We start from the raw sequence: 16,322 nt of genomic DNA, 5'->3' as shown, positions 1-16,322 counted from the left end.
CCATTGCAGGCCGTGGAAGTAAGCCTGGCAGCCTGGCAGCCTGGCAGAGAGCTCCTCCGTCTGCCGATTGTGGAGCATTGCAGGCCCTGGCGCTCCACTAGCCTGCCTTTCCTTTCTTTATTTTCTCACTATTTTTTTTCTTAATTTCTTATTATTCAGCCTTAATCCTCTCCATAGGAACACATCTCGGCATCATCACTTCGTTGCTTCGTTGCTTAGATAAAACGAATACGCGTGGTTTCCCCTTTGTACCTAATACTCTCTACTATCGCACTTACCAGGTAGTACTCTAGGTAAACAGAAGACTGGAGGTACGTCATGATGGGTATCATACGATAGCGTCCTACCGGGAGCTTGGTTACAGTCTAGACTTCTTTCTGGATTGAGGTAGCTCACAAGAAACTTTTCTTATAGGGCTTGCTTCGGGATTTACTTTCATAGGCAATTGTCAGCGGATGGAAATCGGATAGCCGGGTTAATCAAGGCTGACCGATCCTGGTTCCTTGAAATGACCTCATCATCCTCTTTCTTGGCTTTTGACTTGTACCTACTGTAGGCCTGTGGGCTTCAGTCTTCAACAAAATCATTCTGCCTATATACTATATTCGGAACATCTTATTTCAAACTTCATCTCTCTCTACCTCTCTCTGAGGCTGTATTCCTAGGATAAGGTCCAGTTCACTGTTGTCGTCTAGATTAATTAGCGGTGTTTTTAGCTCGGTCCCCGATCTTATAGCTTGGCTGTCTTGAATCAATTAGTATACTGACAAGTCGGAGTACCGAGCTAGAGCTCAATCATCTGCTGGTCACTTAAAAGATGAAGTTGGGTTTGACATCAGAATATGCTGTTCTGCCTTGCTCTTTACGCAACCCTTGCGCTATAGGGAGTTGAAGTATGGAAGACTCAACCCGTAGGGCTGTTGTGGGGACAGCCTGGAAGCCTACCGGAGACGTCCAAATTTCAAGCGTACCTTAGGTAAGAGAGAAAGTTAGAAACAGCATCCATGTTCGTGCTGCACTTGCTCAGCAAGGCCAAAAAGGGATCTTGCATCTTGTGTAACTTGATAGGCATCAGCGATTCAGGGTGAAAGTCAAGACTCAGGTTCGCGATAACATGCTGGCCTGCTCATGGGCTGATTAATGATCGGCTTACCCTGGCTGATCTTTTGAGGCAGCAAGACATCCACTTCCTAGCCTCATCAACAAACGACAACTCTTGCTCGCAAAATCTAACTCTTTTAAACCAACAAGTAACTAACAACTTCCAGCCTCATGGACAACAACACAAGCGTCGATCGGCTCGCTAAATCCTCTCGAGACCAGAACCGTGCCTGTTTTTACTAGACTCATCTGACAACCCAATGGAAGATCCTTTTCTTGGCAGCCCATCCGCGACCTTCCGGCGCTACAATCATTATGAACCATTGTCCACCTCTTCCGCCCACGCACCTTGCCAAAAAGTGTCCAGCCCAAGACTCAAGTCAACCTTGGATCCTTGGACGAATAATGATTCACTATTACTGCTTCATGGGATTTCTCTTGCTTTCGATCCCGTCCCGCGCGCGGTGGCATGACTCATCGGGATTTGCGGTGGATAAACGCTCCCGCTCACTGGCTGCTGTTTTGCATAAGCCATCTGGTAAGCACATGAAGTTGTATAGCAAAAAGCAAAGCCGGTGATCAGCTTCTCCCCGCATCAAGCGGTGTCCAAGCTCTCCAACTCCTCTACTATTGTCTACATATTCAGAGCGCAGGCTACAGTATTTGTATTTGACACCTGTCGGTCGTCCTCGCAAGCATTCATGCCCTACAGTCTTGTATAGTGACTGAATCGCGCTGATTGGAGGTATCGTATACCCTGCTGCCCTGCTTGATAATCGCCAAATCTTCAGGTCACTTGGACACCCTAGTGGACCCATGCGCCGACTCATCCGACGAGCACGTTTCTCCTGTTTAAGCAGGACGGACAGTCGGGTGTCTACTTTGTCTTCACACTCACAGGCTCGGGATTACGGCCTATCACCGCAACATGGATCGACTCATCGCATGGCACGTTCATAGTTGGCACATGGGTCAGACTTGATTCGGAGACTTTCTCATCCCGCTTTTCCCACCCATGTGCCTGAACCTTGCACGTCTACGTATAGTACAAGCGAGAGTCACAAAACCATCATCGGAAATCCGGCACTTGGTGCGAATCTAAACATCGAGTATTATTAATAATCCATGACGCTGGGAAAGCTCAAGAGTCAAGACTCAAGAGACGAGAGTAATCTCCGAGCCCACCAGCAAGCGAAGGAACTCAATCCCGAGTCTCGAATCATACTAATAACGCGCTTGTACATTTGTGATTTGGGTGGATGATCCCCGTGGCGCCCTTGATTTTTATGCCCAAGGCCAAGGCCTCAAGTTATGTCCGAGCTTCGTCGTTTGGCAGACTAAGTCACTAAGGACTACTAGCACTGAAGTATAAATCGGTCTCTCGGGTTTCCGGAGGCTCGGATGACGGATGGTGCGCTTTCCTTCTGGGCACTTTATTTACGAGGACGTTTACTTGGACGTCAAGGTTCTGAGTTGGCGACTTGTCACGCGGTAAGGGCTATGTCGATAGTTCGTTCATTTTTCTTCAATTCTTATTTCTGTTGACATGAAAACACCGGGTTGTTCAGTTTCCCATGTGAATGCTCCGCTGTTAAGGCCATGGCTATCGTAAGCGTACTTATACTCCGGCCGTAAGCGTATACCTACCAAGATCGATCCGCTTCTGGACCCAGAGTAAATCTTGTCCCACCACGCGCGCCTCTCTCACCACTCATAGTCCCCTCTCTTGTTTCCATTCCCGATAAATACTCGTATTGACTGATTAGTGGCAAGAGTTACCTAAAGCTTTGCAACGGCATTTCCGTATGCTTTGCATCGCGGTGGATCAAGTGGCTTATGCTAGATCGATGGCTTGCGCCTTGAAGAAGTCGAGTCCTTTGTGGTTCGTGGGACGCATTAGTAGCGGAAAAATCAGTACATATGCTCATACATTCATGACAAAGAAGGTGGGCTCCAATAGTAACAAGATTAGTCCTCCAAATAGAGCCACCCAAATTTATACACCTGCTGGTCTGGAGGACCGGTGCTCTATGGAGTACTTGAAGCCGCGAACGCTGTCCAGTGCGAGAATGGGCAAGGTCCGTAAAGCAGACCAGTTGCTGTCATGAAGGTCAGGTTCAGGGGAGGGTAGCCGACGACCATTTCACAAATCCCATATACTAAGTCGACGACCACTCCTCCCTTCATGTCCAAACCAGTCTGATCCGTGATAGAACTTCCTGACTTCAATGGCGAATCCAAGTAGATGGATGTCAGGCTGATGATTCCTGTGCTAATTGGCCGTAGCCGTTGCAGGCCCTAAAAATTATTTTATCTTTGTCTCCGGCAGTTTCAGATGAGGAGGATGAAGCATCGGCATTGACGGTTCACGGGAGGCATCTGGACACTCTCAAAGCATCGATCATTTGCCTTGAACAGACCGCTCAACGAATCATAGTGGATTTTTGATCGTAATAGGGAGTGTATTCTGAAGGATAAACTTTGCCTCGTTGCATAAAGGAGCTTCGTAGATCTTAAAAAAATATCCCTGAGCTCCAGCCATGCATGCACCATTGGGGTTACAGGACCTATTGATGGCCGAAAGCGGCTCGATTTATTTCTGCGGTGCAGACTGCACATATGGCCAGTCTTTGAAGTCACGGCTGTGGTTCATTATACTGAAATGTAGCTCTAGGATAGGATTAGCTTGTTCCATTGAGGGTACAAGTAAAACCAGTGTAGTAGTGATAGATAGAGCGAGGTCGCCTTCCAGCTGAACGGATCATAAATTGAAGTTAAAACAAGTCCTCGTTAGGCTGACTCAGTCAGCTCCAAGTATCTTGGCTTAGGCCTTAACGACCTAAGAGAGATCTCATCTATAGCTAACAGAAATGGGTTTGATCAGAGCGTAGTGATAAATCGGTTATCGACAGTCGGGGAAGCAACAGCAGTTCGGTCACATGACTTCTCCAGCTTTCCGGCCCGAAACAGACTAGCGGCAGGTCAAGCGAGGAGCGAGACGAAATGGTCCAAGCGCCCTCTCGGACTGCGTAGTCAGCAACCCACAACGGCAATTTTAGCAACCCTATCGCTTTTGACTTGGAATTCAGTCCTCAACGCCAGCGAGTCCCGACGTCGACAATCCGCCCACACCCTCTCCGTCAACAACCGTTACCAGGTTCATTCCTCGCCGATAATCAAGATGACTCACGAGTCCGTGTGGTACAGCCGTCCTCGCAAGTACGGCAAGGGTTCCCGTCAATGGTGTGTTTAACCTTTTTCCTGCGAGTGATGGACAACAATATGGATGATACGGATGGATTCTGGGCTTGTGGTGAACGAATATTCATTAACTCGATTTCTCAACAGCCGTGTCTGCTCCCACCGCGCCGGTCTGATCCGCAAGTACGGGGTATGAAATATCCTTCCGATTATTTGAACATTGCGAATGCAGTTGTGTGTGAAGCATCTGGACAACCTATCTATCACGCTTCAACCGAGGAGGTCCTCGATGCCCTGTTGAGCGCAGTGGAAACGACAAACACTGTGGGCGACTTCTGCTCAGTTTCGACGTTTCCAGAGGTGTCCAGAGGTGTCCAGATACTTCACATGAAATTGTATGAGGCTCATAAGGAATCGACAACTAACCGGGATTTAGATGGACATCTGCCGTCAGTGCTTCCGTGAGAAGGCCTCCGACATCGGTTTCTTCAAGGTTCGTCCAATCCTTTACCTCCGACTCTCGAGTTCCAAAAAGAGACAACCGCTAACACTGCTATCAACAACAGTACCGATAAATCAATTCACCCCCTTATCCGGTCATGACGAATTCCATTCCGCGCTCCTTGATCCCCGTACCAGCCTGCCTTCTCGAATAGCTGTGTACTACGAACTTCGGTTTCCATGCGCCCACAATTCTCTTCCACGATCCCGATTTGCCTGAATATCTCGAATTTCCGACGGGGCTGTATTGCATGTTTTCACGATACGATATGATTTTCTCAATGTACCGTGGCCGTGGTGGCTCTGGATTCGCGACTATATGGTGGATCAAGGAAGCCGGAATGCGAAAAATGTGAAAGAAATAGAAAAATGGGCTTTTATTATCTTGAATCAGAGCAGGCGCGGACGTTCGCGTCGTCGGTGTTGACAATGACAATTTCCTAATTCTCCAATTTCATGGGTGTTTATGTCCAGCTTTTGGTGTCCTTGCCCTACCAGTATCGGCTGGAATTGGGCTTAGCGAAGCACATTCGTAACCTGAATCGCTGGGACTGGGGTGGTGGATTGTTATTTGAGATCCCTTGTCCGGTCCCTGAGCCAGGAGCAGTTTTACTACCGTAGAGTGTGGGAACGGAGCTTTATCTTGGGCCGTGCGCAGAATAAAAGCTACCATGTAGGAGTGGTCAAGCGAACTAGGTACGTAGGAAGTAGGAAGCCGTTGCAGGACAAAAGTGAGGATTGAACTCGTCGAAACAGCACAACATGAAAATCGCAAATGCTCGGCATCGTCGTCTTCACGGTGTAAGATCCAGCATGATACTATGCTTTTCGTCTATCTAGTCAGTTTTTCTATGCATATAAGGAAAACTGAGTCGAAAGTGTGCCTGCCTGAGGACTATATCTTAAGGTAAATATGCATGTTGATGAAAAAGAGTAAAGGAAAGTAAAGGGGCATTCCATCGAATAAACAAAATACACGAACTCCATATCAAAACATCAAATCAACACCGGGTCGCTGATACCAATCATGCAAATAGAAATGAACACAAGCAATCAAACCACCGTAATTCAGAAGGATAGATGATGTAGAAACGATGACAAACGCAGTCTACGCCGAACTGCAGGAGAATGCAAAATTGCTGCCTCAAGGGGCGGCGTTGGATAAACACCGAAGGTTATAGAATAAGAGATATGCGTCGACACCAAGGACTTCCGCTTCAGTAACGGGGGTGACCTGGTCATCGTTGAAGAGCATCCACTGCTTATACTGGTGAGTGATTGCACGTGGAAAATAAAAGGGAAAGGACTGACCTCTTCGCCTTGACGGCAATAGACGTAGTAATGACCTGCATCGATTTTGCCCTTGTGAACGATTGCCGAGGAGAGATCGTATGTGTAGCGTGTTTTGTCGACCGAAGAGTTAGGATTTGTCGTGTAAGGAAGCATGTTTATAGATAGAGGAAAATCGATGCGGCCCTCGACCTTTTCGGATACCGCGAAAGTGTGTTCGAAGCGCTAAAATCCGGTTAGAGCATGCTCTCTGCGTACAACAGTATTCTGGAAGGCTTACCTTTAGTTGCATGCACAGAATTGCCGGGAGTTTTTTTATTCGCAGTTGTTTCGTTGCCTTCTGAGGTGTTCCGCCGCAACCACTGCAGTTGTACACACCTGCCATAAGCTTTTCCGGAGAGGTAAAGCTCTCTAAGCACCCATTGAGAGTGGGCGTGGCAGAAGGGCCAGAGCCGCCGCCCATAGCGCGCTTCTTCGCTTGGACCTGCACATCAAGACTTAGATCAACGATTGGATCTTCTGTCTTTGTGACATTTCCACATTTATCACATGTGACGCTGCTTCGAAGCTTTCCGTAGAACGTCCGGTGAAAAAAGCAAGTGCAGCTCTTTTCGGGGCTCTCTTTATTTCCTTCAGCACTAGCATGCAACTTGTCGACGAGAAATTGGTAATACTCATGTGCATCCTGTTGCTGATATCCAGCCAAAGTCTGCAGCAAACGTAAGCATTCTGCGAGCGTTTCAATAGAGAGAAAAAGGGTGGGCACTTACCGGACTTGCTCGCCAGGAGGCTAGAAGGAGGTTGAGTGCGGCAAATCCCTCTGGTTTGTCAATACTGTTGAAGTCGGCGAAAGCTTCCGCTACAGCACAGCCAATGCAGTCCGTGACTATGCAATCATGCGGTTGGTGGCCATTCCCGAGGAAGTATGTGTTGAGAATCGGGTCATGCAGCATGGTCTGCAAGATAACGTTGAGATAACAGGTCTGTCCAAGGTTGAACAAACCCCTAACACCTTGTTTTGCGCACGGTCGTCTATTCGCGTTGCTCTTGACGTAGAGTTCGTCGACTGAGCTTTCGCTGAAACGTCTCTTCGCACCTGCACTAGTTAGTTGCACGAACAGCAACTTGAGTGGCTCGTACAAACCTTGCGATGAATTCTCCGGGGTTGCGGATCTGCATCGTTCCAGACCGTGATCATATACCAAATCTTCGCATCCTTGACAGAACAATGCACGGCTTCTCGATTCCATGTCTAGCAACATTAGTGATGCAATGCAATGGCTAGCGCATCCACTCACAAAATTGATGCCCTGTCTGCTCGGTGTGAACTTTCCGATCTCCATTCATGCAAGGCTCAGAGCAGGTTAGACACGTATAGTTCGGTTTCAGGAGGCCGGAGCGGGCAGTTTTAGAGGCGTCAAGCCTGCCGAGAGAATTATGCGCTTTGACGAAGGAAGCCCTAAATTGATTGCTGGTGGGTCCGTCGTTCATCAACTGCGAAGCAAGATGCTCTTGAATCAATGTTAGCTCCAAGTCAACGCAAGGAAACTTCTATGATGTCCATACCACAGCCAAACTCGGCCTCCGAAAGGAGTGAAACGGACGCAACCGTCGCCATTGTAGTAGAGGAAGTCATGATCGCCGGATGTCGTTGCGCGGCCGCCGAATGTTTTATGAGGTGATGGACTCGATAGGTAGTTGGAAGAAAGTCAGACGGATGTCGATATGTCGAGGGCAGAGGTATTGATTGTTCTGTTCAAGTGGTGGACAGACAAAGAAGCCCTTACCATAGGGACCATTTCAGTGTGTAAGTGTTAGGATCGCATGTCTCCTATATTCCTGGAGTCTCTATTGTTGAGAAGGAAAGACAATGGCTGTGTTGATTCAAGAAAAGGAATTAATAGTGGTCGGCTTGGTCTGAATAGAGTAGAGGTGTCGGCCGCGGTCGTCGGGGTCGCTCCGAGAACTATCAAAAGGGGTTTTAGACTCCAAATCTTCTATAAAGATGTCCCATACTCACCAGGCGGACGGTCCGAGGGAGATTTCTGAATCAGTACCTAATTCAATGATCCTGTCGCGATTTCAAGGCTGGCAGAGCGATAAGATTTGAGAGACATCCGCGGACCGCCACCCCGAAAAATCGGCCCAGGGCGCATACCGCTGTACTCGCCGCTTCCCCTTTGGGCATCCTATTGTCAATCTACATCCATTGTCTCGCTCATATATGGGCTAATTCTAAAAGATAGAAGGCTTAGATTATGAGGTCGCTTCAAAAAATCTCGTGGTTCAAGTATGGCTTGAGAGAGTATGTATAAATGTGCTAACTGAAGGACTCGCGCTGTAACACTAAAATCAATCGGGAAGTCCTCGGCGCCGCAGATGCCCGTGAGGATCAGGGTTGGGCCAAATACCAGTTACGCCTTTGCTTTTCCTTTTCCTTTCGAGTCGTCCACATCATCATCGTCCTCCTCAGAGTCACTCATAAACTCGTCGTCGTCATCAAACCCAATAAATCGCCTCGGCGCAGCAGGCGCCCGCGACGGACCACTAGGTGCAGAGGCATCTCCCTGTACCAGCTTCTCCTCCTCACTCTCCTCCGCAGAGGCAGAGCCGCTCTCCTGCCCACTAGCCTCGCTCGCACTTGTGCTAGATCCACCCATAATAACATCCCTTAAGTTATCAGTCCAAGTGCCCTCCTTCATAGCTGCAAGGACCGCTTCCCTAGCCTTCTCGTTCATCTCGTCCTTATCCTCCATCCACTGTCCGTCAAGCTTAGACTGCTTTCCTCCCCCATTTTTGATCTCCTCCTGCCGCTTCTCTGCAGCCTCCACAACAGCTTCCCACCTCTTGCGTCGCTCTTCCTTTTCCTTCTTATCCATCTCAGGTTTCAGGGCAAGGTATTCGGCAAGTGCTTTGGCTTCATTGATTGTGCGCAGGCGGCGACCATCGAGATTTCGGCTGGATCCATTGTCGTCGCCCTGGTTGCGCTTGCGCCGGCTTGACATGCGGCCTCCGGCGGCGCGAAGCTGAGATCCGAAACCACCTTTTCCACCGCATGTCGGAACGCTGAGACGGAGGGGAAGAAGAGTGGATGTTGTTTCGCCATCTGAGCATGTGAAGTCGGAGATAGGGCGTGATGATGGGAGAAGTTGTTTATTGTTGGTTGTCGTTAAAATAAGAGAGTGAAGCGGCACGGAAGAGGGAATATATGAGGAAACTTTTTCGCAGAGATCTGAAATGGTCGATGTCGCCGGAAGAGCAAATGTGACTGTAGAGGGGAGCGAAAGTCCGGGGAAGGACGAAAGGAGGACGTTCACATGAGGCGCCATCTTAACAGAACCGCGAGATTGTAATGTTCGTATACTTGTAGTAGACCTGAGAGCTTCGTGACCCGAACGCAGATATCGTAGCTTCACCTGAAGATAAAGCGCTGAAGGAAGTCGACGATAAGCGTGGCGGCAGGTTCGATATATCGATAAGGCAAAACTCAGGCAACAATGAGGCTTGTCACCTGACAGCTATCTAAGTCACATGACTTTTCTTATCTGGTAGTAATCAAGCCCTAGATTAGCCCTACCGAGACCAAAAAAGGAACCACCGCACTTTAAACTCGGCAGCCGCTCCACTTCCATCACCTCAAATCCAACAAACCTCTTCGCGTTGTCAGAGCGATTCCCCGAAGAGCAACAGGAACTCGCGACAATGTAAGAAAACACTTTGATATATGCGATTGATATGAACTGTCTTGCTGATGATCACCCAGGCTTATCCCCAAGGAAGACCGCAAGAAGATCCACGAGTACCTCTTCCGCGGTATGTGAACGAATACCTCACCGACAGATCAACAACCTCAAATTGAAGCGTCAGAGGACAAGAAAGAAACTATAAATGCTGACTGAAGTTTGTTTGAACAGAGGGTGTGCTCGTGGCCAAGAAGGACTTCAACCTTCCCAAGCATGGCGACATTGACACCAAGAACCTCTACGTGATCAAGGCCCTCCAGTCGCTCAACTCCCGCGGCTACGTCAAGACCCAGTTCTCGTGGCAGTACTACTACTACACCCTCACCCCCGAGGTACGTTCATTTCCAGGCTATGATTCTGTCGACGGCACAGTCGGTTCTGGCACAATTCCAAAGACCACAAACTAATATACCACCCACAGGGTCTTGACTACCTCCGCGAGTGGCTCCACCTCCCCGCTGAGGTTGTCCCGGCCACCCACATCAAGCAGCAGCGCTCCCACGCTCCCCCCCGCGGCATGCTCGGCGGTGAGGAGCGCGAGCGTCGCCCCCGTGCTCCCCGTGAGGGTGGCTACAGACGCCGCGAGGAAGGCAAGGAGGGCGGTGCCCCCGGCGAGTTCGCTCCTAGCTTCCGTGGCGGTTTCGGCCGTGGCCGTGGTGCTCCCCCTTCTTAAGGTGATGTCGCCAGGTCTTCCAAGGGAACTTGTGGGTGTCACGAGTGTGGTTTGAGTAGGCCTAGGCCAGAAATTACTGCATCTTAGCGCACCCTGTTAAAAAGCTTGTCATGTATTTGCTATGTCTTTATGAGGATAGCTAGTTAATTGACATGATCATGACACACAATGTTTATCCACATATTGTAGCGTTCTATGTTGAGAAACGCTTCCGGTCATACCGCACAACTGCCTGCAGAATGACAGAGGTACCTCTCGCACAGTCGTCGGCGCTGCAAAACTCCTCGGGGTGGTGGCTCAACCCATCTTTGCACGGGACAAAGATCATGCTCGTAGGTACTCTCTTCGAAGTAAAAACACTGTCATGTCCTGCGCCACTCATGATAGTCCGCACAAGAGATTTTGGGTCTGCAGAGCCAGAATCAGCCGCAACTGCCTCGGCGGACTGTTGCACGCATTCAATGCAGTCAGGATGAAAGTTGACAGCCGGAGAATCAAAGTCTAGTGTCCACTCTACACGGCATGGCTTGCTAATTCCCTTTCCCTCTTCCGCAGCGATCTCGTCGAAATCGTTGCGCAACTCTGTTTCAACAACCTCGACAAGCTCTGTTTTTGGGCCACGCAGGTCGAGACTGAAGCTCACGGTCCCGGGGACGGTGTTCACACTGCCAGGCTTTGCTTCAATGATGCCCACGCTCGCCAGGCAGCCGTGAGAGGCGGCGACTTCTCGGGCGCGTACCATCATGCGAGCAAACGCATAAAGAGCATCGGCGCGGTGCTCGAACGCGGTCGTTCCAGTATGGGTATCTCGGCCAAAGATATTGAGTCGGAACCACCGATATGCTTGAACGGCCGTTACAACACCAACCTGCTGCCCCGCGGTAATGAGATGAGGGCCTTGTTCAATGTGAAGCTCGAAATGGGCAGCCATTGGGGTCTCTTTGTAAGAACATGGTACACTTCCGAGGTAATCAATCTTCTCGAGCGCCGACTTCATGGACTCGGGGGTTGAAGCTGCAGTAGGAAGGGAGGCAACAGTAGGCACTTCTTTCAGCGCATGTGCCTTTTCAAGGGGAATACATTCCGCCCATACTCCAGAGCTAACCATGCTAATAGGAAACCGAGCGCCTTCCTCGCTTGGAATTCGTTAGTCCATGTATGAAGCTGGATGTAAAGATCCCATACTTAGTCCAATTGACAACCCCCACGCCTCCTTCTGTTTCGAGTTCCATATCATTCAGCGTCTTCAGGGCTTCTATGCCGGAGAGGACACCCAATATTCCGTCATAGCGTCCACCGGTAGGTTGCGTGTCCAGGTGACTACCAATAAAGGTTGCCGGGATATCAGACCTACGGCCAGGACGAACAGCAAAGATGTTACCCATTTCGTCCACTGTGACCTTGCATCCTAGAGCTTTTGTCGTCTCGATGAACCAGTCCCTTACTTGTCTATCTTCGTCCGATAGGGCTAAACGTTGCATTCCTGTGTCTGTATGGCCACTGGGTCACCTATTAGTTTTGTTCAAGAGAGTTGATCTTGTCTACTGACTCTCCCCAGCGGATGCCGTGTCCCCATTGACAGCTATGGTGTAGGTCCTGTGCAAGGCGGTCTTTGTTGGCTCGAAGAGCCGATACTTGGGCTTCAGTGAGCTCCGTCGTTAACATGGTTTGGCTCCGAGATAATGAGAAAGCGCGTCGAAGATACGTAGATGTTCGTGCGGGGACGAGGCATGTATATCCGTGTGCTGGCTTGGCCAAGAACACCGCGGTTAAAGGTTTGATGCGTAGAAACGAGGCCATTCCGGAAACATTTGGCGGGGTATTACACCCTATATATAAGACCAGATACGAACTCCGCGAGACTGAAAAGTGGACGATAAGAGAGAAAAGGCCGACTCCAACTATAGCAGCTTCACATCAAACAAGGGTGGGGTTGGTCCATGGGGTCGGTATTACCGTCAAATCATATTCTAAACGACGATAAGGAAACTGTCGGGGCCAGAAGTCCTCAGACAGCGCAACGCCCTTGCATCTCCAAGCGAAGCTGGGGTCGACCTTCCTAGTAGAGTATAGACGGTTGGAGATGAAGTGGTGCAGCAGTGGTGGGTGGACTCTTCTGCCGCTAACCCCGCACCGCGTCAATGTTATGACTTCAGCTCGACTTGTGTCCTCTGCACATCGATTTGCTCTCAGATATCGACCAATCCATCTCTACAATGGCCGCCTGTATCTTCTGCAGAATTATTAAGGGTATGACGAGTCGTCTCCCCTCCCTCAACGAGAATCTTGACTCCGATTCCTCCAATTCGTGACTTGCTAGAGTAGCTTGCCCGACTAACTCGCGGAACAGGAGAAATCCCCTCCTTCAAGCTCTTCGAGAGTGATAAGGTCTTCGCATTCCTTGATATCCAGCCTCTTAGCCGTGGACACGCTGTAGGTTCCCCTTTCCATCAAACTCATCAAATTCCAACTCCCACCCCGCACGGTCCAAGCCAGATAGAGAGTGAGCTCTGGGAGACGACATTTCCACAGTTAACAATCCATCGGCCGTGACAGAGCTAGATGCCCCTTAACCTCTCCTCAATGTCTTTCGTCGCAAGGAAAAGGCTAACAAGCGGATTTTTCCCACAGCTCGTCATCCCCAAGTACCACGGCGCAAAGCTGACCGATATCCCTGACGACCATCTGGCAGAAATCCTGGTACGTAACCAAGTATAAGAATCATGGGAAGGAACAGGCAAGAAGAACACTCGGGATGATTCCTTTTATATGGACTCGGGGGTATACCCGGGTACCTTGGGGGCAAACTCCGCAGCTCAGGCTCCCCGCTCAAAACATCCATATATCTTATATAATGACCGGGCTTATGACGGCTCTGCCTCTCGTTGACCAGATAAGCTAACATATTGTCGTCTGCTACAGCCCGTCGCTAAAAAGCTTGCCCAAGTTACGGGCGCCGAGGACTTCAATATTCTTCAGAACAACGGCCGTATAGCACATCAGGTTGTCGATCATGTACGTTTATCCTTGCTTACCAGGCTTTATTTTCCGAGTACAAGACTGACTTGCTTGTCTATCATATAGGTCCACTTCCACATGGTACGTGTAGCCTATCGAGCTACCATAGCATCATCGATCGTTCTAACCATGCTATAGATCCCCAAACCTAACGAGACGGAAGGTCTTGGTATCGGCTGGCCTGCCCAGGAATCCAACATGGACAAGCTCAAGGAGTACTACGAGTCTGTCAAGTCTAAGATGTGAGGTGGTGGACTGTACCTCATTGTACTGGGCCATACTTTTGTTTGGTAAGGAACTAGATTGTAGTGCAATGTCATTATCAAGCAGACTCGATGAACCTTGATTGACATGTACAATTCGTAGTCCTATAACTGGCGATAACAAATAATAAACAACGACCGTGCCCTGGTTCCATGTACAATGCTAACAAGTACAGCGGTATATACAGTAGGAAAAAAGCAACATCCATCATAGAAACCAGACAAAGACATATCTATATTAATGACATTCCAATGAAATGAAGACAGCACAGCGTAGAAACGATGCTATATAACCTCTCAGCCGCTTACGCGGTTGTCTCCGCAGCCTCGCCATTAGTAGCGGTTCCGTTCTCCTTCGCTGTCTCTTTCTGTTCCGGGTAGAATTCAATCTTGCCACCTCCTTGGATAATGTTCAGTCTGTCGTAAAGGTTTGTGCAACGGACATAGGGGTCCATATCCCAGTACTGAACGCGCAAGCGCTCGATAAGATCCTTCCGCTTCTCAGCGTGCTGCTTAGCGTTATCATCTTCCTTCTTCTTAGAAGCGGCGATCCAAGCAACAGTAGAATCCTGGAGATCCTTGGCGATTGTTTGGCGCAAAGCGACGAGCTCATCGCGCTTAGCTGTGTCCTTGATCGTGGTGTTCTCGCCTTCCTTGGGCTCAACATATTTGTATTCCCATTTCTCATCGCCCTCGAGTTCGGTGATAATGCGAGACTTGGGGATGAATTGTTCGAGGTCTTGGAGGTTCTTCGTGAAGTGGATCTTTTGAGCAACAACGGGGTCGAGCCAGCCCTTGATGATGTTCCAAATGCCTTTGAATTGGTTAGCCATGTTTGGGGAAGCGAGAGATGGGTGCACGAACTGGAGAAGATCCAGGGGGCCTTGTGGATAAGTACAACGCCGAGAGACTCTGGATAATTGGCTTCAAAGCACTTGATCATAAACTTCACAGGGTGGTAGTCCTATAAACTTATTAGCAGAGTCACTTACAGTCATATCAAGATCCGTACCATGTTTGCAAGTGTAAAGTCAGTCATATCAAAAATGATACAAGCTGTTTCGACCGGGGGTGCCAACATCATGCGGGCTGACTCGATGGTGAAGACTGTGAATCGATCCAAAGCTTCGGTACTCTGGTCACCAGCACGGTGTAGGCGGACTCGGACGTAACAGATCGGACGGCCGTTCTTATCAACACCGTGCAGGAAACTCTTGCCCATCCGGAATTGTTTCATAAACTCCTCTGCTTTCTTCTTTTCGGTAGCATTACCGTTCTTAATGTGCTCCAAGGCAAGGTGTTCACCGTGGATCATGATATCCTCATCGACCTTGGCGTCCTGTAGCCTCCATCGGATTGTAGAGATCAGCATCATCAACGCCTTCTTCACATCCCACTTCCGTGCCCGCAGGAAACGCAGAAGCAGGCTATCCGGGTTATCCTGCTTGACCATGTTCCAGAACGCTGACCGCATCTCCTCGGGCTTGATCTCGGCAAGAGCCTGCTGGAACTCCTTCGACGTGCCAAATTTATCATCGCCATCCGTGATCGTGAGCGATGCAAGACTATCTGCAGCTCCGTTCGGTGTTGCTGGTTCTTCCTTCTCTTGGCCGCCTCCCCAGAAGCCGAATCTCCGCTTGGCCGGCTGCTTCTTCTCTTGTACGGGGCTGGCGGGACGTTGTTCGGTTTCGGGGATGCCGTCGAGCTGGACACCACACACCTTGAACAAGAGAACCCAAAACTCCTGGAGTTTGACCTCTTGTTCCGCGGTGAGGTTGCCCACGGTACCGGGAGCGGCTTCAGTAGACATGGTTTTGAGGGTATCGATGACGCCGAGGAAAGGTTCTTGGTCTTGAGGTTCAGGGTCGGTCGATTGGGGAAGGGGTTCGGATCCGGAGGGACGGTATTTATCCTGCAACCAAACTCCTCCACAGACAAGTAGGACTGTGAATGTGATCGCCCAGCCAGTCGAAGCCTTCCTCGGTTCCTGAAATGGAGGTAATGGGGAAGTGGAGAATGTCCGTGTCAGCGGATAGGAAGGCGCCAAAAGTGGTTTGAAACCAAAACGAGATGACGGGGTAAAGATCTGAGCACGTCTTAAGGAGAACCCTAGCCGATAAGAGGCGGATTGGATCGAATTGGCCGAGGAAGAGCAGATGCGGCGATGCAGCAAGGCAGAAGCATGCATGTGCCCTTGAAGTTTGGGGAGCGAATGAGAATGAAACGCGCAGGAGTGGGTGGAAAAGAGATTGATTGAAACAAGTCCGCGTGCCAGAGGGTCTGATATCAGAGCATTTAAGCCACACACGAGGTTAGTCTCCAAACTAAGGTGGTCGAGTCTATGCGGGGGAAGCGAGGCGATTCAGGAAGCCGGCGGAATCCAAGGACTACTAAGAAACGGGCGGTTCCTAACCGAGTTTAGCCCCCTTGCCCTTAAATTAGACAGACACACTCTCACGGACGCGTGGTTCAAGGTTCACGGCATTTCTCCCGTCAACTAGGGAACTATCACTTCAATTTTTAGCCTTAGTG

At 49.7% G+C, this 16,322-nt stretch overlaps 6 protein-coding genes across 6 annotated transcripts; 2 read left to right on the top strand and 4 right to left on the bottom strand.

Annotated features, from left to right (window-relative positions):
• Nucleotides 1–5,947: 5,947 nt before the first annotated feature.
• Nucleotides 5,948–7,711, bottom strand: BJY04DRAFT_223675 (putative ubiquitin C-terminal hydrolase Ubp8; the record flags this gene model as incomplete). Its single annotated transcript, XM_073717760.1, has 7 exons — nt 5,948–6,061; nt 6,115–6,318; nt 6,374–6,802; nt 6,864–7,189; nt 7,238–7,345; nt 7,392–7,604; nt 7,660–7,711. 7 exons carry the CDS (start codon nt 7,709–7,711, stop codon nt 5,948–5,950), a joined length of 1,446 nt encoding a protein of 481 aa, XP_073565621.1.
• A 632-nt stretch (nt 7,712–8,343) lies between these two features.
• On the bottom strand, nt 8,344–9,546 carry BJY04DRAFT_201071 (telomere maintenance SDE2 family protein). The gene has a single exon (XM_073713030.1). The coding sequence runs from the start codon at nt 9,420–9,422 to the stop codon at nt 8,508–8,510; it is 915 nt and encodes a 304-aa protein (XP_073565620.1). The 5' UTR covers nt 9,423–9,546; the 3' UTR covers nt 8,344–8,507.
• Nucleotides 9,547–9,714: 168 nt separating this feature from the next.
• BJY04DRAFT_201069 (40S ribosomal protein eS10) lies at nt 9,715–10,680 on the top strand. The gene is made up of 4 exons (XM_073713029.1): nt 9,715–9,797; nt 9,857–9,906; nt 10,008–10,168; nt 10,258–10,680. Coding segments are annotated over exons 1-4 (465 nt in total). The 5' UTR covers nt 9,715–9,795; the 3' UTR covers nt 10,510–10,680.
• Nucleotides 10,681–10,702: 22 nt separating this feature from the next.
• On the bottom strand, nt 10,703–12,309 carry BJY04DRAFT_211023 (M20 family metallo-hydrolase; the record flags this gene model as incomplete). The annotated part of the gene is made up of 3 exons (XM_073714345.1): nt 10,703–11,645; nt 11,695–12,009; nt 12,059–12,309. 3 exons carry the CDS (start codon nt 12,307–12,309, stop codon nt 10,703–10,705), a joined length of 1,509 nt encoding a protein of 502 aa, XP_073565618.1.
• A 287-nt stretch (nt 12,310–12,596) lies between these two features.
• Nucleotides 12,597–13,951, top strand: BJY04DRAFT_151288 (HIT family protein). The gene is made up of 6 exons (XM_073708891.1): nt 12,597–12,759; nt 12,860–12,942; nt 13,141–13,209; nt 13,432–13,524; nt 13,594–13,608; nt 13,666–13,951. The coding sequence occupies exons 1-6, from the start codon at nt 12,726–12,728 to the stop codon at nt 13,771–13,773; spliced, it is 402 nt and encodes a 133-aa protein (XP_073565617.1). The 5' UTR covers nt 12,597–12,725; the 3' UTR covers nt 13,774–13,951.
• A 144-nt stretch (nt 13,952–14,095) lies between these two features.
• On the bottom strand, nt 14,096–15,978 carry BJY04DRAFT_211020 (CRAL-TRIO domain-containing protein; the record flags this gene model as incomplete). Its single annotated transcript, XM_073714344.1, has 3 exons — nt 14,096–14,604; nt 14,655–14,754; nt 14,803–15,978. The coding sequence occupies 3 exons, from the start codon at nt 15,976–15,978 to the stop codon at nt 14,096–14,098; spliced, it is 1,785 nt and encodes a 594-aa protein (XP_073565616.1).
• Between the last annotated feature and the right edge of the window lie 344 nt (nt 15,979–16,322).

This window comes from Aspergillus karnatakaensis (genome assembly GCF_047715665.1).
Source record: "Aspergillus karnatakaensis strain CBS 102800 unplaced genomic scaffold BJY04scaffold_76, whole genome shotgun sequence".
Classification (NCBI taxonomy): Eukaryota; Fungi; Ascomycota; class Eurotiomycetes; order Eurotiales; family Aspergillaceae; genus Aspergillus; species Aspergillus karnatakaensis.
Note: the sequence above shows the minus strand (reverse complement) of the source record. Positions and strands in the feature narration are given on the sequence as shown.

What these genes read in the sequence shown, in the direction of transcription:
- BJY04DRAFT_201071 (XM_073713030.1), bottom strand. Translation starts at nt 9,422, where the DNA reads ATGGCGCCTCATGTGAACGTCCTCCTTTCGTCCTTCCCCGGACTTTCG.
- BJY04DRAFT_201069 (XM_073713029.1), top strand. An exon ending in CCACGAGTACCTCTTCCGCG is followed by an intron (nt 9,907 to 10,007) that starts GTATGTGAACGA and finishes TTGTTTGAACAG; the next exon opens with AGGGTGTGCTCGTGGCCAAG. An exon ending in ACTACACCCTCACCCCCGAG is followed by an intron (nt 10,169 to 10,257) that starts GTACGTTCATTT and finishes TACCACCCACAG; the next exon opens with GGTCTTGACTACCTCCGCGA.
- BJY04DRAFT_151288 (XM_073708891.1), top strand. Translation starts at nt 12,726, where the DNA reads ATGGCCGCCTGTATCTTCTGCAGAATTATTAAGG. An exon ending in CTCTTAGCCGTGGACACGCT is followed by an intron (nt 12,943 to 13,140) that starts GTAGGTTCCCCT and finishes TTTTTCCCACAG; the next exon opens with CTCGTCATCCCCAAGTACCA. An exon ending in ACCATCTGGCAGAAATCCTG is followed by an intron (nt 13,210 to 13,431) that starts GTACGTAACCAA and finishes CGTCTGCTACAG; the next exon opens with CCCGTCGCTAAAAAGCTTGC.